The 24,013-nt window shown below is 40.1% G+C and overlaps 1 protein-coding gene across 1 annotated transcript in view; it reads right to left on the bottom strand.

Moving 5' to 3' along the window:
• Positions 1-24,013, bottom strand: part of LOC124722964 — a 355,252-nt gene that overhangs the window by 27,117 nt on the left and 304,122 nt on the right. The window contains exons 6-7 of the mRNA XM_047248133.1: positions 20,172-20,360; positions 1,212-1,493 (exon numbers count right to left, since the gene is read on the bottom strand). Coding sequence (XP_047104089.1) covers positions 1,212-1,493; positions 20,172-20,360 — 471 coding nt within the window. The remainder of the gene's footprint in view (positions 1-1,211; positions 1,494-20,171; positions 20,361-24,013) is intronic.

Genomic DNA, 24,013 nt, shown 5'->3' with positions numbered 1-24,013 from the left:
TGGATGACACAGTGGATGAGCCTGCTCCTGTCGCGCTGCCTACATCCCCGCAAGAGGTCTCTGCTGACACTGATGTCTCTGAGCTTGATGGTTGCTCGGCACTGGCTCCATCTCCAGCCTGCCTGAGTCTGGCCCCTGATGGCGATGGTTCCCCTTCCTCACCACTTACCCACTTTTCCCCTTTCCCTCCTAGCTCTTTCCCCCTCCAAACAGATGTGTCCTGTTTTGCCCCAGATGACATCTCTCTATCGGTATGTGACAATTGCATTTTCATCCTTCACACTCCTCCCTGCTCAGCCAACAACCCTCCCACTTCTTCCATTTCTATCATCAAAAACCTCCAACTCCCCCAGGTGTGGAGATTAATGCGATCTCTTCTTTCATTGATGCTACACGCCTCCTAACTGTCACCATCCCACCCACTCCTTCCCGCCTGACCAATTCTGATGGTCCACCCCACGCATACACGGGCCGCTTATTATGCCCACCCATGTGGCATCAGGACTATGTCATTCTTCCACCCCCACTCCCCCTCTGCCCCACTCCCTTGCCCATCAGCAGTGACTCACTGGGTCCCTACCTACAGACCCAGATGTACCTACTGCTCCTGGATCTTCGCCTGTGTGCGTATAGCAATATCAAGCTGATCATTAAAGTGCTTATCTCTACACATGTAATCTTAGCATATTCATTTAAGCCATCATACCTATTTCCACATGTTTATTGTGGTTATTTAGCTTTTCATTAAATGGGATCTATGTAAAAGTAACATGAGAAAATTAATGCTTATCTACATTGTAGTTCTATGATACTCTGAATAAGAATTAACTATTGTAGTGTTATTCCTACTAGTAACATACACTTCATTGTTACTGCTTTATTATGGATTTGTTTCATTTTTGTGTTCTTGTGGTCTTTGATGTACAAGCATCCTTATCGAGGGTTTCAACTACACAAAATTGGACAGAACCATGATAATAATAAACTTAGAATGAAAGTGTTTCTCTGTAAAAAGTCTATCCACATTTATCAAAAACAAATATTTCATATTTAGGGTTGCTGTCACAGTCATACAAACAACACATCTGAAAGTAAACCAATGCACACATTAATCTGGTACATTATATACAATAACTGTCAGTTGTGGGTATAGTGTGACTGAGAATGTTTGCATGTTTGTGTGCTCTAATAGCTTTTTCAAGGGAACTTACTTGTAACTGCTGATGAAACTGATGTATTTTCTGGTGGGTCTAAAACATATCCAGACTTCAAATGCTCTGCCTCTTCAATAACTGCTAAACCAGATAGACTTCTCCCACAGAATTTATCACTTGATGAGATAGAGAAACTACTAGGATCATCATGGAACTGTGTTTCATCATCATAATCGTCACTAGTTGCTCCCCGTCCATCGGGAATGTGAAGGTAATCATGGGTTGTTAGATCACAGCTTGCTGTGCCTGCACGTCCTATATTCTCCTCCAGGTACTCACCTGTAAATGTTGCATTTTGAAGCCTGCTTGTGTGGTAAATTGAAACAATAAGCATTTGAATGACATTTTAAAAATAATAACAAAAAAGTAACATTTTACTGGGATTAATAGTACAGCCAGGAGTGCTAGTTCTGCAGGTTCATAGAAGAGCTTCTGTGAAGTTTGGAAGGTAGGAGACAAGGTACTGGCAGAATTGAAGTTGTGAGGATGGATCATGAGTCATGCATGGGTAGCTCAGATGGTAGAGAACTTGCCTGTGAAAGGCAAAGGTCCCGAGTTTGAGTTTCGGTCTGGCAGACAGTTCCATATCAGCGCACACTCTGCTGCAGAGTGAAAATCTCAAATTCAAGTGTAGCAACATTTCACTCTCCGCAAAAAAAAAAAAAAAAAAAAAAAAACAGTTTTTCACATAGAGAATGTGAAAAGCGAGTGATGAAGGGTATTTTGTGTGTGGTTGAGCGAAAAGTGCATGAAAATGAACCTAAAATTCATCAGTGATGATATTAAATGGACATGCGATGTTTGTTTATGAGTTGAAGCAGCCAATATAGTTAGTACAGTGGACGCATAAAACGAAATTATAAAGTTGCTGCAAAAGGACATTGAGGCATTAAATACCAAAATAGTGACTGCAAAAAAAGAAAATGATAGATTAATATGGGAAAAACAGGCCGATGAATGTAGAATGGAGCTAAAAGAAGGTACAAAAAACGAAATTATAAAGCAGTTACACAAGGACATTGGACCATTGAAAACCGAATTACTGACTACAAAGAAAAAAAATGATAGATTAACTCAAGAAAAACCTTTCTGTGTGTGATATCCATCAAACGGAAATAAATGGAATCCAGGGTGTCTGAAAAACACCAGCCAAGTATGAAACAAAACCTTCAAAATACACATGGTATGCGAAATGTGATCAAAAACCCACCCACCGAACTATCTGTAAACGAATATAAATGGGAAACAGTGACCTACAAAAAGGACAAACGTGAAATGTGGAAGTGCCACAGCAAAACCAATTGAAAAAAATGGACTTTCTTGTTATTGGCAACTCCACACTGAAAAATGTTACAGCTCCAGGCTATGAATTCGATGTTCGTCCTGGAATCCCATGGCATCAGATCAGCAGACACTTTCAAAATATTCTCAATTTGAAACAAAGTGAAACTGAAAGTAGAAATGAAAAAAAAGGACAAATACGAAGGTGTCTTCATTCATGTTGCAACAAATTCCATCCGGAACAGCAAGGAGGAAGAAATAATCAGTGAAACATGGAACTTGATCCGCTCAGCAAAAAGTATATTTGCAAATTCAAAAACTGTCATTAGTGCAGTTTTACACAGAAGGTCAGTAAGTGATACATACATAAATAAGATAAACAGTGGAATCAGGGGACAGTGCTACAAGCTGGGTGCAATTTTTGGAGACTCAAATAAATTTGTAAGTGGGAAAGGATGGGCTGCACTTGAATAGGTTAGGTTCAATGACTTTCAGCAAAATAATTGTAGACATCTGCAGAATCATTGAAAGCAAGGGAAACTGAAAACTTCCAAAAGGGGTGAGAAAACAAAAGTGGTGATGCAAAATGGAAACTTTAAATATAATGGAACAAGTGAGGCTCTTCAAAGTATAAACAAACTCAAAAACTATCTTGATGCATCTAAATATAAACAGTTTAGCAGAAAAATGACCAAATCTAGGCTACCCTAAAATTGATGAACTGCAAGTTATACTTTCTGAACTGGCAATCATGAAGGTAGTCTGCTTAAAAAAAGGTAGTCTGGCTCACAAAAAAAAAAAAAAAATAAAAATGCATAGACATTCTAAATAAAATTAGTAATTTAAAACTTGCCAGCAGCTTTTGTAGAAAAAAAAAAACTCTTGTGGGGGTTCCTGTATCTTACTGCATGCCTCCTTAAACATTAAAATGAAAGATTTTAGTTATCTAACTGAAGAATGTATTTTTGAAAACTGTTGTGTAGAGCTGTGATAATATCAATTTACAGAATTTCTGGGAGTTCTGCTACTAAATTGTTCTTAGAAAAATTTCAATATCTCTTAAACTTAAAAAAGAATGCAAGAAAAAGATTGAGATTGCAGGAGACTTCATCTTAAATACATTAATTGAAAGCAGTGACATTGAAAAATTTCGCAATTTAATCCAAAAATCTGGTTTCAAGTTAAACTCTACTATGTGCACTAGAGAAAACTTCCACTCAGCAACCTGCCTAGATAATATTATTACAGATTATCAGTTTGATGATACAAGGAAGTTTTGGTTAGATCAAAGGATATCTGATCACTAAGCTTTCTTTATGGAGAAACTAAGATCTGAATTTTATATAAGAAGGAATTTTAGCAAAGAAAATTTAGAGTTGTTTTGTGATAAGTGTTACAGGCTGGCCTTTAGACCACCATGATTCAAGCAACAAAAATTTTGATTAATTTCAAATTGTTTTTTGGGTGTATTCAGTGAAACATTTCCCCCAAAATCTTATCAAAAGAGAGTCAGGAATAAACAAAATTGTATTACACCAGGCATAAAAATTTCAAGTGACAGAAAAAGACAGCTGCACAATGAGCTCAAAGTAAATGGAAACCCTAATTTTGTAATTTATGTTAAGCACTATAAGACTATATAAAAAAAAGTGATACTGGCAGCAAAAGAACTGGCAAATAGTATATTCATAAACAAACATAGAAATAAAACAAAGGCAATCTGTTGTGAAATCACAGTTGGGAGTCAATCTTTAAAGTCAAGAACATTCTCAAATTACATTTCAGGGTGAAATTATTGTAAATCATGTTCAAATGTCAAACTGCTTCAATGATTTCTTTGTCAGTATGGCAAAATCTGGCATAGACATGGCAGCCCATCAGGAAAATATGATTTTCAGGCATAGTGATGACATACAAAACATTTGTTTTAAAAAATTCAGAAAAATCACTCAGAAAGATGTGGAAGACACAATATTATCATTAAAAAACAAAAATTCAGCTAGATGGGATGGAATTCTATCCATGCCGGCCGAAGTGGCCGTGTGGTTAAAGGCGCTGCAGTCTGGAACGGCAAGACCGCTACGGTCGTAGGTTCGAATCCTGCCTCGGGCATGGATGTTTGTGATGTCCTTAGGTTAGTTAGGTTTAACTAGTTCTAAGTTCTAGGGGACTAATGACCTCAGCAGTTGAGTCCCATAGTGCTCAGAGCCATTATTGAGCCAATTCTTTCCATGGTAATCAAGGCAGTATGCCATATTATTTTGTACCCACTGACTATTGTTGTAAACCAGTTGTCTGAACATGGGTCTTTCCCAGATGTCCTAAAATATGCAGAGATTAAGCCAGAAGATATGGGAAACTACCAGCCTATCTGTCTCCCCACTGTTTTTTCTAAAACATTTGAAAAACTTGTGGCAAAACAACCACTTCCTGTGGTGTCTAATTAATCTGTCTTTCTGGAAAATGTTCCACGACTTGCTAAATATCTCAGAGATCCCTACTTTTTGGTTTAGCCCACTTTCAGTCCCAAGAATAATTTTAGCATGAGAACTTTCCTGGAGGGCAGTAAATTTGGGAACTTCCCCCTCCCTCCCTCCCACCCTCCCTCCCTCCCTCCCTCCCTCCCTCCCTCTCTCTCTCTCTCTCTCTCTCTCTCTCTCTCTCTCTCTCTCTAGTGAGTAAGTGTTCATCAGAGTACTTCAAACTACTGGCTAGCCTAAGAAACCCATGTGCAGTCCACAGAGTAGCAGCAAACACCTCTCTACACAACTAGTTTAATATGTTTCTAGTTGTTATTACCTTTAATCACCAATAATTGCGTGGATATTCAAACACTCTCACTTAGGAACAATAGCTCGTTACATGATAACAACTCAGTATCTCTTATTCGACTGCCGTGCCGTGACATGCGGCCGCCGCCGTTCGTAGATAGGTGGCGCTCCCGTGCTCAGCCGAGTTGCGGAGCGCCTCTATCACCATTTGCACGTACTGTCGTGGCGGCACTGTTAAATGTCGTGGCACTGTCACAACACTTTTCCCCTCTTGAAAAAAGAAAAAAAACACGCACTTCCTTGGAGACATGGACACTGCGGAGACATCCATGGCCTCTTGTGAGGCCCCGAGAAGATCCCGCGGAGAGACACGAGAGTATGGTCGAAAATGTCCAGGACGGAAGCTCGTGCATGGAACGTGCCTCCTGGACGAGATGATGGGTGAAAACGTAGGAGCAGCATCCATAGGTGTTGTGGACCTGGGGGTGTGCTCCAGCGAGATGGGTCCCGGAGAAGGCGGCGTCGCGACTGGGGCCAGTTCCAGCGTACTCAGAAGCGGTAGCGACGTCGGCTGCATCAACACATACGGTAGATCGGCAGCAGCGACAGGACTGGCTTCTCGGGCTGGTGGAGGCGAAGGAAGGGGTGGTGGCACCGGTGTGGCCACCACTCGTGGGTGCATCTGGTCGCAATGGCGAACAACCATGCCGTCGTCTGTACATATTTCTCAAAGCCGGTGGCCGCGAAGAGCCTTGACCACCCCTGGAATCCATTTAGGGCAAGATCCATACCATCGTGCCCACACGTTGGTGCCCACCGAGTATTTTCCCACACTAGGGGACACAGCACAAGGCCTGACAGGGTGAAGCAGGTGGAGATGCGCCATCCGTGGCCAGAAGAACAACACCATCGCCAACAGACAGACGAAGGCGCAAGGCATGGTAGGCCATGCAAGAGTTCAGCAGGGCTGCGATCACCCAGAGGCGTGAAGCGATAAGAACTCAGAAATTGCAGCAGAGCGTCATCTGTGGAAAAATCACTAAGGAATTTTTTCATCTGGCTTTTGAAAGTGCGGACAAGGCGCGCAACCTCCCCATTCGATTGCGGATGGAAGGGCGGTGCAGTAACATGATGAATCCCTTGTCCAGTACAAAAATCACGGAAGGCCTGCAAAGAGAACTGAGGGCCATTGTCCGTGACGATCGTGGATGGAAGACCTTCTAGCGCAAAGATTTTGGACAAAGCCAGCGTCGTCGCCGCAGTGGTGGGCGACGGACATCGAACAACAAATGGAAAATTCGAGAAAGCATCAATCAACAGTAGCCAATAAGTACCGAGGAAGGGGCTGGCAAAGTCAGCGTGCACCCGTTCCCATTGCTGCGCCGGATCAGGCCACGGAGAGGGCATTGTACGAGGTGCAGCCAGTTGTTGAGCACACTGACCACACGCAGCAACCGTGTGGGCGATGTTTGAATCAATACCGGGCCAATAAACGTGCCTGCGGGCCAGGGACTTAGTCTGAGATATACCCCAATGGCCTTCATGCAACAGTTTGAGAACATCTTTGCGAAGAGAGGCTGGCACCACGACCCGTGGAGATGCGCCATCCGTGGCCAGAAGAACAACACCATCACCAACAGACAGACGAAGGCGCAAGGCATGGTAGTTGCGAAGGGGATCCGATGCCCGGCCCTTGGTCCTGTCCGGCCAACCCCGTTGAACAAAACTGATCACCTGACGCAGGACCAGGTCCCGCGCAGTAGCCGACGCGACCTGCGAACCTGTAAGTGGAAAACCCTCGACCGCACGACATTCTTCCTCATCAATGTGTAAACAGAGTAGTTCATCACGATCGAAAACCTGGTCGGGGCCCATCGGCAATCGTGACAATGCGTCAGCATTGGCGTGCTGGGCCGTGGGGCGATAGTGAATCTCATAGTGAAAACGAGACAAGTATAAGGCCCAACGTCGCAGGCGGTGAGCTGCCTTATCCGGAAGCGACGCCGATGGGCTGAACAGAGAGACCAGCGGCTTGTGGTCGGTGATGAGGTGAAACTTAGAACCATACAAAAAAACGCTGAACTTTTTTAGAGCATAAATGATAGCGAGCGCCCCCTTTTCGATTTGAGAGTAACGCCGTTGCACATCGTTGAGGGTCTTGGAAGCATAGGCGATGGATCGTTCCGACCCATCCTCATACCGATGGGTGAGAACAGCCCCTAGGCCATACTGTGACGCGTCAGTCGCCAGAACCAAGTGCTGACCCGGACGGAATGTGGCAAGACAAGGCGCCGACTGCAAATGAGCCTTCAGGCGGACAAAAGCCTGCTCACACTCGTCGGACCAACAGAAAGGGACGTTTTTGCGTAACAGTTGATGCAGTGGATGAGCTACCGCCTTCGTGGATGGAATGAATTTGTGATAATAAGCAATATTGCCTAGAAACACCTGAAGTTCTTTGACCGTAGGCGGTCGGGGTAGAGCGTTAATGGCCGCAACGTGCTGACGTAGAGGACGTATACCCTCATGGGACAAGTGGAAACCAAGATACACAATGGAGGGTTGGAAGAACTGTGACTTGTCCAGATTGCACCTCAACCCAGCCGAATGCAAAACCCGAAACAGTGAACGCAAATTGCGAAGGTGCTCCTCAGTGGAGGCCCCCGTGACAACACTGTCATCCAGATAGTTTATGCAGCTGGGAACGGAAGCCGTGAGCTGTTCCAAAAACCGCTGAAAAATGACCGGCGCGCTAGCGACGCCAAATGGTAACTGCTGGTACTGATACACGCACAAGGATTGTTGATGAGGAGAAATTCCTTCGAAGAAGCATCCAACGGCAACTGATGGTACGCCTCCGATAAGTCAAGTTTGGAAAAGAACTGGCCCCCAGCAAGCTTGGTAAATAACTCCTCAGGATGGGGAAGAGGATAAGTGTCAATGAGGCTCTGAGCGTTGACAGTGGCTTTAAAATCACCACACGATCGCAGACTCCCATTTGGTTTAGAAACCACCACGATTGGCGATGCCCATTTGCTGGAGGTAACAGGAAGGAGAATCCCTGAAGCTGTTAACCTGTCTGTCTCAGCTTTGACAGGTGCACGCAACGCCACCGGAATAGGGCGGGCCCGGACAAACTTAGGGCGAGCTGTAGGTTTAAGAGTAATGTGGGCTTCAAAATCCTTGACACGACCCAGACCAGCAGAGAACACGGACGAGAATTCAGAACACAATCCATCCAGCTGTTGATACGGCATATCCTCAGATATGAGGTGCACATCGTCATCAATGGAGAACCCGAACAACTGGAAAGCATCATAACCAAACAGGTTTTCAGTGCCCGCATGATCCACCACATAAAACGTGAGGGGCCTAACAACAGACTTGTAGGCAGTGGAAGCATCAAACTGGCCAATGATAGGAATTTTCTGTTTATTGTAAGTTCTCAGATTTCGTGTAACGGGAGACAAGGGAGGGAAGCCCAACTCCAAATACGTGCGAGAATTAATGAGCGTTACTGCAGAGCCAGTGTCCACTTGCATGTGAATGTTTTTATCCAGAACACGAACAGTAACAAACAACTTATTTGTTTTGAGAGAGCACACATTTAACATCCATGTCCGATGCCTCGTCCTCGTCGACAGGAACTTTAGGGGACTGACACACAGAAGCAATGTGGCCTTTTTTCCTACATGAATTACACGTGGCCCAACGTTTTGGACACGCGGCCCTGTCATGGTGTACGAAACAACGTGGACAAGAAGGAAGTGCGGAACGAACCTACTTCTGTGGTTGCTGTTTTCGCTGCGAGCGTTGCGGCCCAACGCGACGTTGTTTACGCGAGTGAACCGCCGCCACATCTTCGTTCTGCTGTGAAACAGGCAAATTGTCCGTGTCGAAAGTTGACTGTACAGCACTTACATCACACCACGCGTCTATTTGCGTTCCAGCAGCGTGAGACACTCCAAAGGATTGAGCGATGCTTAGAACTTCTGACAACGATGGGTTTGGCAGTTGTAGGGCACGTTGCCAAACTTCTTTATCAGGAGCAAGCCGTAGAATAGCATCCCTAACCATTGAATCAGCATAAGACTCATGATGAGTGTCCGTGACAAACGGACATTTCCTACTCAGACCGTGTAGTTCCGCCGCCCAAGCCCGGTAAGATTGATGGGGCTATTTACGACACCGGTAGAACGCCACGCGGGCGGCAACGACGTGAGTGTTTTTTCGGTAATAGTTAGACAATAAGTCACACATTTCTTGGAAGGATAGAGAGGCACGTTCCTGCAGAGGGGCTAACTGAGATAGCAGCTGATAGATCCGTGGGGAAATCCATGATAGAAATAACGACTTACACATAGGAGCGTCGACAACGCCGAAAGCCAAGAAGTGTTGCCGCAAACGCTTCTCATAATCCTCCCAGTCTTCAGTGGCCTCGTCGTAAGGAGGGAATGGAGGCGGAGAAGAGGAAGGCAGATGATGAGTAAGCGACGTCGACAACAGCTGAATAGCAGCCGTCAGCTGTGTTTGTTGTTCAATGAGTGCTTGCATAAGCTGTTCCATGTCTGCCCCGTCACGAACACACAAATCCACAACGCAGTGAAAATATCCCATCCTCGTCGCCAAAAAGTGTTATAACCTTTAATCACCAATAATTGCGTGGATATTCAAACACTCTCTCTTAGGAACAATAGCTTGTTACATGATAACAACTCAGTATCTCTTATTCGGCTGCCGTGCCGTGACATGCGGCTGGCGCCGTTCGTAGCTAGGGGGCGTTCCCGCGCTCAGCCGAGTTGCGGAGCGCCTCTATCGTCGTTTGCGCGTACTGTCGTGGCGGCACTGTTAAATGTCGTGGTACTGTCACAACAATAGTCATCATCACAAATAAAAGCAGTGTGATAGGTAGTAAATATAAATGCCTTGAGTCACTTCCCTTTAAGGTGCACCTTTAAGGTGCCAAAAGTTAAACTTTGTAGTACTGTTAAAGTTATATCCAACAAGTTACAAAATAAGATAAGTATTACAACAGAGATTCATGCATTGTTAGAATTATAAACAAGTTAAGAGCCTAAGCATGTGAAAGAAATGATTGCTAAATGTTGTTAAGGCTAAGAAGAGAAACTTTACCTATGCAAAAGTTCAATTTTATTATTTGTCATAACTATAGAATGGAGAATCTGAACACTGGAAAAATTCTGTCATGGGGTTTATTCAGTCATGAGAAGCCACAAGCCACATAAAGTGATACATCAAGAATTTATTTGAATGATAACACGTAGTGTTCTGGTCTCCTCCGTGTTGTTAAAAAGTGAGTTATTCAGTTCCCACACTTGTTGTCATCAGAACAGTTCATACATAAAGAATAGCACATGCTGAAAGTGTTACTTAATATTCAGGTAGTGCTGTGCGAGGTGTATTACTAACACACCACACAAACAGTATTTCAAGTATTATTCGTTGAAAAGTATGGCATTAACACAGGGCATGCTGTATAAATAAAAGATGAGGGATCCAGTCTTTCACCTTGTGTATCTTTTGACATGCTAAATATATTGAAAATATATTTTTACCTAGACTAGCAGTCAGAGCATGTTTGTAAAATAATGATCTACGTATTTTCATATTCTTATTAATAATGAAGAAATGATTGAAGTCTTGTTTGTCAAAAGATACTTTTTGGGGAAAAAGCTGAGAGGCTTGTACTCATACATCCATTATGGATATTCCTGTACAGATGAGACATTTTACATTAAAGTTGCTCGCCTGGTGTTGGCAGATAAATACGATATTGCAGTGCCTGTGTTATCCCAAATTGTGATGCAATGTTTCTTTGGACATGCATGCAGACATAAGGTTGGTCATACTCCCAACTGTGAATACATTTCATGTATTTCATAATGGCTGTAATCGCCACAGTGCCCATTCCTTTGGATGACATCGGAAGTTCACTGAGGCTTTTTTGCGGATGATGCTGTGGTGTATCGAGAGGTTGTAACAATGGAAAATTGTACTGAAATGCAGGAGGATCTGCAGCGAATTGATGCATGGTGCAGGAAATGGCAATTGAATCTCAATGTAGACAAGTGTAATGTGCTGCGAATACACAGAAAGATAGATCCTTTATCATTTAGCTACAAAATAGCAGGTCAGCAACTGGAAGCAGTTAATACCGTAAATTATCTGGGAGTACGCATTAGGAGTGATTTAAAATGGAATGATCATATAATGTTGATCGTCGGTAAAGCAGATGCCAGACTGAGATTCATTGGAAGAATCCTAAGGAAATGCAATCCGAAAACAAAGGAAGTATGTTACAGTACGCTTGTTCGCCCACTGCTTGAATACTGCTCAGCAGTGTGGGATCCGTACCAGATAGGGTTGATAGAAGAGATAGAGAAGATCCAACGGAGAGCAGCGCGCTTCGTTACAGGATCATTTAGTAATCGCGAAAGCGTTACGGAGATGATAGATAAACTCCAGTGGAAGACTCTGCAGGAGAGACGCTCAGTAGCTCGGTACAGGTTTTTGTTGAAGCTTCGAGAACATACCTTCACCGAAGAGTCAAGCAGTATATTTCTCCCTCCTACGTATATCTCACGAAGAGACCATGGGGATAAAATCAGAGAGATTAGAGCCCACACAGAGGCATTTCGACAATCCTTCTTTCCACGAACAATACGAGACTGGAATAGAAGGGAGAACCGATAGAGGTACTCAAGGTACCCTCTGCCACACACCGTCAGGTGGCTTGCGGAGTATGGATGTAGATGTAGATGTAGATGTAGACATGTATGCATGCCCTAAGGAACATTGCATCATAATTCAGAATAACACAGGCACTGCAATATTGTATTGTACTTTTAAAGGCATGTCATAGAAATTCCATGTTTAAATAGGTACTGACAGAAGGAAACAGAAACAATTTTCATGCTGTGCACTGTGTAGAAACCTTACATTACGCATGAAGATTTTGAGTATACAGCTATTTTTAATATCTTCAAAGAATGGTCTATTGTTTCGAGCATTATACTGGGCTAGTAATTGTAGATATGTCAGGGCAGAACTGACAAATATAACTTGTGCAGTTACCTCAATTTCAGTCCACTTGTGGCTGGATAGTACATCCAAGAAATTGCCCAACATGTTGAATGTGTTGGTAGTGGCATACTGTTTCAAAGATGGACTACTGTATCAGATGAGCAACCACTACTGACCCCAAATAGAATTGCAACCAAAAGTGGGACCAATGTTGCACTCACAGTCTTTGTTAGGTCCACCAAGAAATATTTGCTGAAGCTGACTTCATCAAAAGACTTCCACTCCTATCTCATTCCTGTGCACCTACCTCCAATTGTAGGAGACACAATGGGAGGATAGATAGTGTAAGATTGTGTTTGGGGTGAATCAGATTTTGTTCTGTTCTCAGTGGTGACCTTATAAGGCGTGCTCAAAAAGTAATGGGAATTTTGTTTTTCTTAAAGAATCTTTATTTATTCATCAACATCAGCTTTGTTGCCATTCAAATGAATCCCCTCAGATATAATACACATATGACTGTGGTTTTTCCAATCTTGGAAGCACTTCAGGAATTCAGTTTTTGTTATGGTGTTCAAGTTGTTCAGTGATTATGTTTTTATCTCGTCAATGATGAAAAAATTACATCTTTCCATAGTTCTCTTCAACCTCAGGAATCGAAAGAAGTTGGAGGTGGCCATGTCCAATGAATATGGTGACCAAGGCAACATAACACTTCTGTTTTTTGTCAAAAAATCATGAACAAACATCGAGCTGTGAGAGGGAGCATTATTGGGATACGATTTTCACAAGTCTTTTTCCCAAAATTCTGGTCATTTTCTTCAGACTGCTTCATGCAAATGATGCATAGCTTCCAGGCAGTCTTCTTTACTGACTGTATGACCATGAGGAAGGAACTCATGATGCACTATCCCACTGTAATCAAAGAAAGCAGTGAGAAGAGCCTCCACATGTAATCAAACTTGTCAAATTTATTTTCGGTTTCTTGGGATGACTGGACCATAATTTCAACATCATAGACATATACCCATGCTTTGTCACTTGTTATAATCTTCTTTATGAGTTCTGGATCATTGTCCACTTCATTAAGCAATTCCTGAGCGATGTCTATACAACATCATTTTTGGTTGAAGCTCAACAATTTTTGAACAAACTTTGATGCTACTAACTTCATGCCCAAACCACCCAAAAAAACTGATTAGCATGAGTCAAAGGATATACCAGGTGATCAAAAAGTCAGTATAAATTTGAAAACTGAATAAATCACGGAATAATGTAGATAGAGAGGTACAAATTGACACACATGCTTGGAATGACATGGGGTTTTATTAGAACCAAAAAAATACAAAATTTAAAAAAATGTCCGACAGATGGTGCTTCATCTGATCAGAATAGCAATAATTAGCATAACAAAGTAAGACAAAGCAAAGATGATGTTCTTTACAGGAAATGCTCAATACGTCCACCATCATTCCTCAACAATAGCTGTAGTTGAGGAATAATGTTGTGAACAACACTGTAAAGCATGTCTGGAGTTATGGTGAGGCACTGGCGTCGGATGTTGTCTTTCAGCATTCTTAGAGATGTCAGTTGATCACGAAACACTTGCGACTTCAGGTAACCCCAAAGCCAATAATTGCACGGACTGAGATCTGGGGACCTGAGAGGCCAAGCATGACGAAAGTGGCGGCTGAGCACACAATCATCACCAAACGACGCGCGTGAGAGATCTTTCATGCGTCTAGCAATATGGGGTGGAGCACCATCAGCGAAGCTTGGGATGATGCGATTCTGTAACATATCGGCGTACCTCTCACCCATCACGGTATGTTACAAAATCAAAATCACTCATTTCCTCGAAGAAAAAAGGCCCGATAACGGTAGATGTGGTAAATCCAACCCATACCATGACTTTCTCGTTGTGCAATGGAGTTTCCACGACTGTTCTACGATTTTTGGTTGCCCAAATTCTGCAGTTGTGAGCGTTGACAGACCCTCTGAGCGTGAAATGAACTTCATCGGTCCACAACACGTTACTCAACCAATTGTCATCTTCTGCCATCTTTTGAAGCCCCCACACCGCAAATGCCATCAGCTTCACTAAATCGCCAGGTAACAGTTCATGATGCCGATCGATTTTGTATGGATAGCATGGAGGTTACGCCTCAGTGCCAACCAAACATTAGAGTATGGAATGCCGGTGCGATGTGCTACTGCACGAACGCTGACTTCCCCATGCATAGACGAACCCGCTACAGTCTCCATTTCTTCCTGAACTGTCTCAGCAGCATTACACCTTGTGCTCAGTCGGCCACTACGGAGTCTATCGTATACACAACCCGTGGCTTCGAACTTCGAAATCATTCTCGCCACAGCTGCATTTGTCTACGGACCTTTACCCATTCGAATCCCCTTCCTATGGCGATAGGATCGTAACACTGAACTAGCACATTCCCCATTCTGATAATACAGCTTCACTAAAAGCGCCTTTTCAGGTAACATCAACATGCTGCGACTGCTGGCGCATCTGATTCTCTCTCTCATTACAGCTCCTTTTATACACAATTGTCATGCACAGTCACTGATGTTCTGCTGTCCAGTGCCATCTGTCAGACATTTTGTGAACTTTGTTTCTTTTTAGTTGTATTGTATTGTATTGTATTTTTATTGATCCAGGCAATCATAGTATTGTACAGCTGTACATATGATATTGGATAGGTCAAGAGAGCTATTTACAGTAATTTTTACAAATTGATGTTTACATTATTTTGTAGCGAGGAAATTATCTATCATCAACAAAACAGTTAATACAAATCAAAGAGATGTGAAGTTTTACATACGATATTGGATAGGTCAAGGGAACATATTTGCAGGTAATATTTAATAAATTGATTTTACATTATTTTGCAATGAGGAAGTTAGCTATCTTTAACAAAACAGTAAATGCAAATGTTGTATGGTAAAATACAAACAGCCAATACAAATGTAATAGTAAAGTAGTCCAGTGTATTTAATAGACATGCACAGTATATAATTTTCAGACCTAATTGAACATTTATCATATTTTTTACATTTTTAACCCCTTTCAAAAAAAATGATCAACTGCATAAAAGCAATGGTCCAAGAGATATTTTTTTAACTTATGTGTGAAGGCTCTTGGGTTCTTTATTGCTTTGATTTCATTGGGTAAATTATTATACATTTTTATCCCAACATTTAAAACACTTTTTTGGTAGCAGGTAGTTCTGGACTGAATCATATGTAGGTCAGATTGCTGCCTTGTTGCATAGTTATGAATATCTCCATTGAATTTTAGTGTGCAGTCATTGTTTAACAGGTATGACTTGACAAATGAGACGATATTATAAATGTAAGCAGAGGGCAGTGTCATAATGCCATTTGTTTTGAAATGTTGTCTGCATGATTTGTTATGTCTTAGATTACATATTATGCGTATTGCCATTTTTTGCATTTTGAAAATATATCTACCTCCAGGTGAGTTCCCCCAAAATATGATTCCATACTGTAATGTAGAATGGAAGTAAGCATAATATACATGTATGAGAACAGATTTTGTGACTGATTTTTTGAGTATCCTTAAAATGTAACACACAGTTAAGAGCTTTTTTGAGATATAATTTGTGTGTGTCTCCCACTTAAGATTTTCTGCAAGCCATATGCCAAGAAACTTGACAGAGTCCACACACATAAGCTCTTATTTATTTAGAATCACATCAGGCATTTCTTGTTTTTGGGGTGAGAGTCTGAAGTTGATGTAGGTTGTTTTCTGTATGTTTATAATCAGTTTGTTCTCGTTGAACCATTTGCTGAGTGACGACATAAGCGGTTTAATTTTTTGGTTGTGGTCCTCTGTATCAGTACCCATTATTAGAATACTTGTGTCATCGGCAAATAGTGTGGTATGTCCTGTAGCAAGCTTTGTGCTTATATCATCAATGTATAGCAGAAACAGTATGGGTCCCAGGATTGAGCCTTGTGGCACACCATATCTAATAGGCATTGTGTCAGAGGAGTGGACAGTAGATTGATGGGTGGTTGTATTCTTTTTTTCAAAATGAATTTCAACTTTTTGAAATCTGTTTGACAGGTAAGATTCTAACCATTTGTTTGCAATTCCTCTTATACCTTTATTTGCTAACTTCTTAAGGATTATGGTATGGTCAATTACATCAAACGCTTTGGATAAATCTAAAAAGATACCAGTAGTGATTTCCTTATTATCCAGTGCTTTTAAGGTTTCGTTGAGATATTCATAAATAGCTGTGGTAGTTGTCTTTTGCTTTCTAAAACCATGCTGGTGTTTTGTCAATAAGGATAGTTTATTAGTAAAGTCTTCCAATCTGGTGTAAAATAATTTTTCAAATATTTTTGAGAATGAGCTGAGCTGTGCTATGGGCCAGTAATTGGCTACATCATTTTTAGAGCCCTTTTTGTGAAGTGGGGTAATTTTAGAAGTCTTTAGTAGGTCAGGGAAAACTCCGTTTGTAAAGGATGCATTTATTATGTGAGTTAGGGGTTCTACAATGGATTCTCCACATTTCTTAACGATTAAATCAGGAATATTGTCACTACCACATGAGTACTTATTCTTTAGTCCTTTTATAACTGTAAGTACTTCAGGATTGGAGACTTTGTGAAGAAACATTGATGCCTGTACCGGTGCGGTTTCTATTAGTGTTTGGTGTTGAGCATTTGGTCTGTGGCAGTTGTTCTTTATCAGGTTTTCTGCTATTTTGCTAAAATAGTCATTAAAACCATTTACTATTTTTTGGGGATCTGATGTGACTTCATCATTTAGGTTTAGTTTTAATGTTTTGTTTATAACATGCTGCTTACTGCTTGTTTCATTTTTTACAACCGTCAACAAGCCTTTCATTTTATTGTTAGATTCCTTTATAAATTCATCATTGTATAATTTTTTTGCTTGTTGGATAACTTTCCTATAGATTGCAAAATAGGTCTTACAATATGACCTAAACTGATCATCGACATCATGGTGTTTCATGTGATTTTTTAAGTCACGCTTTTTTTGGCTGGAAATCCTTATCCCTTTTGTTACCCATGAGTTTGTGTGTTTGTTTCTGATTTTCCTGGATTTCAGTGGAAATGCAGTATTGAAGTGTTGGAGAAATGTTTCATGGAAGGAATTAAATATGTAGTTTACATCATTTTCTTTATAGACCTCTGCCCAGTTTTCAGCCCTTAACAGATGGTTAAAAAGCCTTATATTATCATCATTAAATTGCCTTTGCATTTTAGTTATTGTGGGATATTGTCCTATGTAATTTAAAATCGCTGTTAGTATTTGGGCTTCATGGTCACTGTAACCTGTGCTGATGACTTCGATTAAGTGGTGCAGTTTGTCTGTGTTTATGAAAATCTGATCTAGAGCTGGTTTTGAATTTTTTGTGATCCTGGTTGGTGTGTTTACAGTTGGGGATAGGTTGAATGAATTTGTAATATTCAACAATTTGTCTTTGTTTTTTCCAGGTGTGAGGAAGTCAATATTAAAGTCTCCACTTATTAATAGATTTTTGTTTAGTGAGTGAATTTTTGTGAGTAGTGCTTCGAGGGAGTGTTTGAAGGTTTGGATGTTCCCATCAGGGGCTCTATATACATTCAGTATCAATAGGTTATAGTCTGTTAAGATAATTAAGGAGAATTCAAAGTCTGTTTCTATTTGCATATTATTGTACTTTGTGAGGCTTTTGTATCTTAAATATTTTTTGACATAGACTGCTGTACCACCTCCCTTACTTTTGTTCCGACAAGACTAATAAAACCCCATGTCATTCCAAGCATGTGTGTCAATTTTCACCTCTCTATCTACATTATTCTGTGGTTTATTAAGTTTTCAAATTTATATTGACTTTTTGATCACCCTGTACTAACATCATCAGCAATCTCTCTGATGGTGATTCAGTGATTTTTCAAAACCATTTTCTTTAGTGCTTTGACACTCTTGTGAGTAATTGACGTGCTAGGGCATCCAGGATGATTGTCATCTTCAATGTCTTCTCAGCCCTCTTTGAAGCATTTGTACTACTCATAAACTCTTGTCTTACTCACAATAGATTTGCCAAAAACCATAGGCAACATTTTGAATGTGGTGCTGTGCTTTATTCTATATTTCAAGTAAAATCTAATCCAAATTCTTTGATCCCCTTTTTCTCACATAAAAATTTGCTGAGCATTCGAAAACACATATAATCTTTTTGACTGTAAAAAAAAAAAAAAAAAAAAAAAAAAAAAAAAAAAAAAAAAAAAAAAAACTAAATATTCGAAACAGATGAAAATGCAAACATACGATGAGAACGTGTGTACCCACAAGATAATAAAATTTTTGAAAAATCAGCTGTATAAAGCCTGTGAAATTAATGAATGTATGTATAGTGAGTATAGTGATAACTGGGAAAGTGGTCATGACCCCCATTTGTGAGAGCAAGGTGAATTTTTGAGCCTTTCAGCCAAACACAGTGTTTTCCATATGAAAAATGCACTAACGTTTTGGTTAGTACACTTTTTTCCATTTTTTCCAGTAAGTAGATTCAATCCCTGAAGTATAATTCTGTTAGGTCTGCAAAATATCCATTTATGGCTGCCTTTTCATTGCTCTCAAAACATTTTCTAGTTGCTAATATATATAGATGGGAAACAGTCCTATATTTGGGAAATAAGATGAATTTTCTAGCAATCTGTGAAAATTTATAGGAAGATGCATTGTTCTAATACAAGATTATTATTGTTTTATTGTTTCAATGTATGCCTCTGCTCACATATTTATTTATTTATCAATTAGTTGGCCCAGGAGACTTATGTAGTATTCACCGATTATCATTTAGCCCTTTGTTGTGTAATTAGCAAAGAAGAATCTTAGAAAACACTGTCCATAATGTTTCTCTTGCTGCCAAATGAAATAAAACTTCATCCCTTTTTTCCAGGGCTGCTGACTTCCACCTACTGCTTTGATCAATATTTCATGCAATAGTGTGAAGTAGTGGATCTCTGTCTAAACCTCTCTAAGAGACCTGCACACAAAACTAGTTTGATTCTATTTAAAATAATCCAAACATTGCTGAGAAACTAGTGTTTGCCTTTGCTTTTGATCAGAATTCTACAAATGCAGCCCCCATTTGCACAAAACTTTCTCATAGTTCTTTTCAGTTAAAAGTGTATTAAGAATTTCTTGTGACATGGCTTTGATGTCAATTATTTCATACACTTTTATGTACTGATTTTCAGTTCTTTATTGTACACTTTCCTGACATTTTCCTTTGTGGTGGCAGTTTATCCATTGCACTTGATATTACTTTAATAAGCCGAATAAGAAAAATAAATACACAAATCTATTTGATACTTGACTTACATTATTATGCACTGTTACCAACAAAAATAAACTTCATTAATATCAGTGACATCTTTGTACCAGCCCATGACTTTTTTGTTTATGCTCATATCAGGCAATGGAACACAAAATGGTTTCATTCATCATCATCTTTTATTAACCTGACACGTTCCACATCATTACGAAGTGTCGTATTCATGATCTATGGAACAAGTATTAATCTAATCTAATCTATTCATGGTGTTCAGATCCATAGCCTGAAACAATATTGTACACGTGTGGTTTCCAGCAAGGGAACAGTGGAGTGTTCAGGATAGATCCAGAATGCCATTCAGTCCATTCTACACTCATAGAAAATTTAAAATAGGTGCTGGTGAAATTAAAAGCAAGGATTGCAAGACTGAGACTGCAAGGGGAATTCTACTGTTAAATGCAGAAGAGAGAGTGGATAAGTGGAAAAAGTACACACAGGGTTTTCAAAAGGAGGAAGGAACTTACTGTCTGCAGAATTTATCCAAAATATTGAATCCTCTGCTTGTCTGTACTCAACACGGCACGTATTTGGAGAGCGAAGAATACAAATAGAATAATCCAGATTGCTTTGGTAGTGTCCCTGCCCATGGTAATAATTAAAACTTTGGATGCTTCCAGATAGCTCTGTGTAATACTGCAAACAGCCTTGTGGAGCTAAAAAACAAAACAATCACTAAATTAAACATGAAACTATTGCTCACATTTAGGCAAGACAGTTGAGCACTAGTATGGAAATTTACTTCAAGTAATAAGCACAAGTTAAGTTTATCCTATTACAGATATGTGCGATTGTGAGTTCGCTACCGCATGACACAAGTATAGTCTAAGCAATGTAATTCACAGCTAATTTAATTTTTACTCTATCCTCGCCCCTCCATTCCCCAGAATCCGTCCAGATTTGAATTTTTTTGAATCTTTGGCCAAGATTCATGATACTTCTTTAAACACACAAGATATGGTTTTCTTGGTGGTGTTAAGAGTGTGACATTTTGAACATCAATACAAATGAACAAAGTCAGTAGATTCTATGTCATTAATCTGAAACACAGAGTACTGTGTGAGGATCACCTATGATGAAATGTAAAAATTTATATACATAACTAAAAATGGATGGCATGTTTATATACTTTTCTGTGTGACAATTTATATGTCGAAAATATTTAAAGATGACGCATATTATATGTGACTGTATCCAAAAAATCATAGCTTATGTTGGTCTGCAAGATTTTACAGGATGAGCGAAAAATTCACTATGAGTGAAAAATATTTACTTTTAGATTTCAGCTCCATCTATTGGAGGCGATTTTGAACTACAATGTGGAAACAAACATAGCACTCATTGGGCCTGCGAAAGCCTTCAAAAAGTCCCTTAAAGCAGGTTAAACACACAAAATTATAACATAAACTCACAATGTTATATCTATGTAAGTAATTTAATGTTTATTGAGTTTCAGGTGTTAACTTCTTAAAATGTAATGCTAAATAACAATATACGTATCACACTGCTGATACTACTGTCCTTTTTTTTTAAATATCTGGATGCATACCAAAGCCATCTGTTGGCTAGTAAGCCATCATAATGCAATGAGGAAGTTTCTGATTTTCTATCTACGTTTCTGAGCTATGTAGCGGATGCAATGGAGCTAGAAAAACTTATTTTGCATACTTGTAACTCTTTCTCAAATGGTGCTGACATTCTTCATGATATTCAGCCAGTTTGTAACAATTACTTCTTTCTGATTTCAGTGGTGATGAAAGCAGTACCAAATATGCTCCAGAGGATGACATAATATCCTGCATGCTTTCACAGATTCCAGTACTTGATGCATTGCTTGTAAGTAGGAAATTTATTTCTTATTATATGTATGGGAATTCTGAAGTTTGATTATAAATGCTTGAAATGAAATGTTTTTTTCAATTTCCATAGCAAGATGAAAATCATCTGAAGAGCATGAAGAGGGAGCTGAATGCGCTGTTACAGAACATTACACAGTCTGCAATGCAAAATTACCTGAAAATAGCAGTAATGAAGATTGTGTGCTTCAACCACCTCCAGAGAAGTTTACTGCTGACAGTGATCATGAAATAAAGTAGCTTTTAAAGTATATTTGTGGCTGTCAGCAGACTTACACTGGGAAACAGTGTAATGATAAATTCTCTTAGAGTGAATTTAAGCACCTATTTGAAACTAATTCTCTTTGGTTATCACAGTAATAGCTACAATCCACTCTACCTTTTCATTCTTGGACAAATACCTTTACTTTCTTCAGTTGGTACCTTAACTGTTTCTTTAAAAAAGTAGATGATGAAGGACAGATAACATTCTAGCACAAGCTAAATGATAAATGGTATTCCACTTTGAACCTCAGCCCAAACAAGACATGCACAAAACAAATTGAATATAAGTAGTCCCTAAGCCCCTATGTTCATTGGTGTGATGTAGAGATGGGCACTCTACAATGATGTGAGCCACCATCAGTGAAGCATTGCAGTCATGTTTGGGAGAAGGAGGTTGGATAGTCGAACAGGAGAAAACCATAATTCAGATGGGGATGACCAATACAAAGCCAAGATAAGACAGAAGAGTCTTTACAGGACAAATGGAAAGAGGAATGCCACACTGTATTGATCTACATGATGGCATGCAGTTTGATGGAGGGAGTAGTATCCCAACACTCCTTGCTCTGGCTGTGGTGGATTTCAAGTCTTATCTGTGCTCGCAAATCAGTGACTGATATCCACATTACCAATGGTGGCCATATGGTTGATTTCCTGGTTAAGCAACCAGTTACCTCATTCCCCAGGAATCATATATGACTTGGGATCCAGAGGAATACCACCAAGGAGTATGGCTGCCATCATAAAGAGAGTCACGGATGGTGGACAGTTTGAGGAGGTGAGGACAGAATTGCTCAGTAGCCTCAGATTGCTCATTGTGTCACTGCATACCAAAGATTGATTGTGAGTTTTCATTTTGATGAAATAAAGGGCTCTAGCAATAGCTACCAGTTTCTCTGTGAAGACACTACAGTCGCCTTGTAAATAGTATTGTTCCTGACCTTCATAAAGTGTGAGAGCATATCCCATTTTTATGCTATTTTAGAACCATCTGTATAAATGATTTCAGTGCCTTGGTATTCCTAGAAGACTGAGAGGGAGGTACATCAGAAAACACTAGGGGTGACAGATTTTAAGTCCTTGGAATAGGTCTGATTAGTGTACTAGGAAGAAAATGTAGTTAGTGTCACCTCATGGGTACATAGAGGCAAAAGGTGGAGATTTCTATGAAGAATAGGACTGTAATGATGTCAAGATGTTGATTCATCAAGTAGAGATCTGGCTCTAGACGGACCATGGTATGGTAACAAAAATTCATGATCCATGTTTTAATGTGGTACTCCTAAAAGACATTGTAGAATGTCAAAGAAGACATTAATTGTGTGGCACCTTGAAGTTGATGCTTGGCTAAGGCCACAGACAGAGCTGTACCAAATGTGTAACTCATCAACATAAAGAGCAGGAGTGACTATCACACCCATGGAATCCACAGTCTGCTAGTGGCTATAAGCTCTGAGGGAGGCCATTCCCTGGGACTGTGAAGAATTTAGTGAATCACTGGCTCTAAACTAAAACAATTATGGTGACAGAAAGTTGGGGTTACAATTCAATAAAACAGTGGAGTGAGGTTGGTGTATGGCAGTACCAAGCAGTATTGTATGCTTTATGCGAGTAAAAATGGGCAGCTGTAATTTGTTGGTACTTGGTAAAAGCATACTAGATTGATGTTTCCAACTGCACCAGATGATCAGTTTTACACTGCCCTTCCCAGAAGCCACAGATTATTTATTTACCATTGACCACCTGAGGTGGAATAGGCATTTTACATTGATAGCAGCTTACATTTCCCTTCAATAGTACCTTAAAACTAAATGAGCAGTACATATTTCAAGTAGAACCAACAAATGATAGGATAAACAATAAAATAATAAATAAATACAATCGATGAAATCACATAATGAAAACTTTAAAAATTAATGTCATTTGATTTTATATTCACAAGTTCAATTATACCTTAAAAAAGGATTAATAAGTAACCAATGTAATAGCTTGCATCTGAAGCTAGTTATGTGAGCTGACTGAGCAGGAAATGGAAATTTATTAAATATCACCATGTGGCATGGACTCAACTAATGTCTGAAGTAGTGCTGCAGGGCTGTCCATAAATCTGTAAGAGTATGAGGGGGTGGAGATCTCTTCTGAACAGCATGTTGCAGGGCATCCCAGATATGCTCGATAATGTTCATGAC

Source organism: Schistocerca piceifrons, chromosome X, assembly GCF_021461385.2.
Source record: "Schistocerca piceifrons isolate TAMUIC-IGC-003096 chromosome X, iqSchPice1.1, whole genome shotgun sequence".
Lineage (NCBI taxonomy): Eukaryota > Metazoa > Arthropoda > Insecta > Orthoptera > Acrididae > Schistocerca > Schistocerca piceifrons.
Note: the sequence above shows the minus strand (reverse complement) of the source record. Positions and strands in the feature narration are given on the sequence as shown.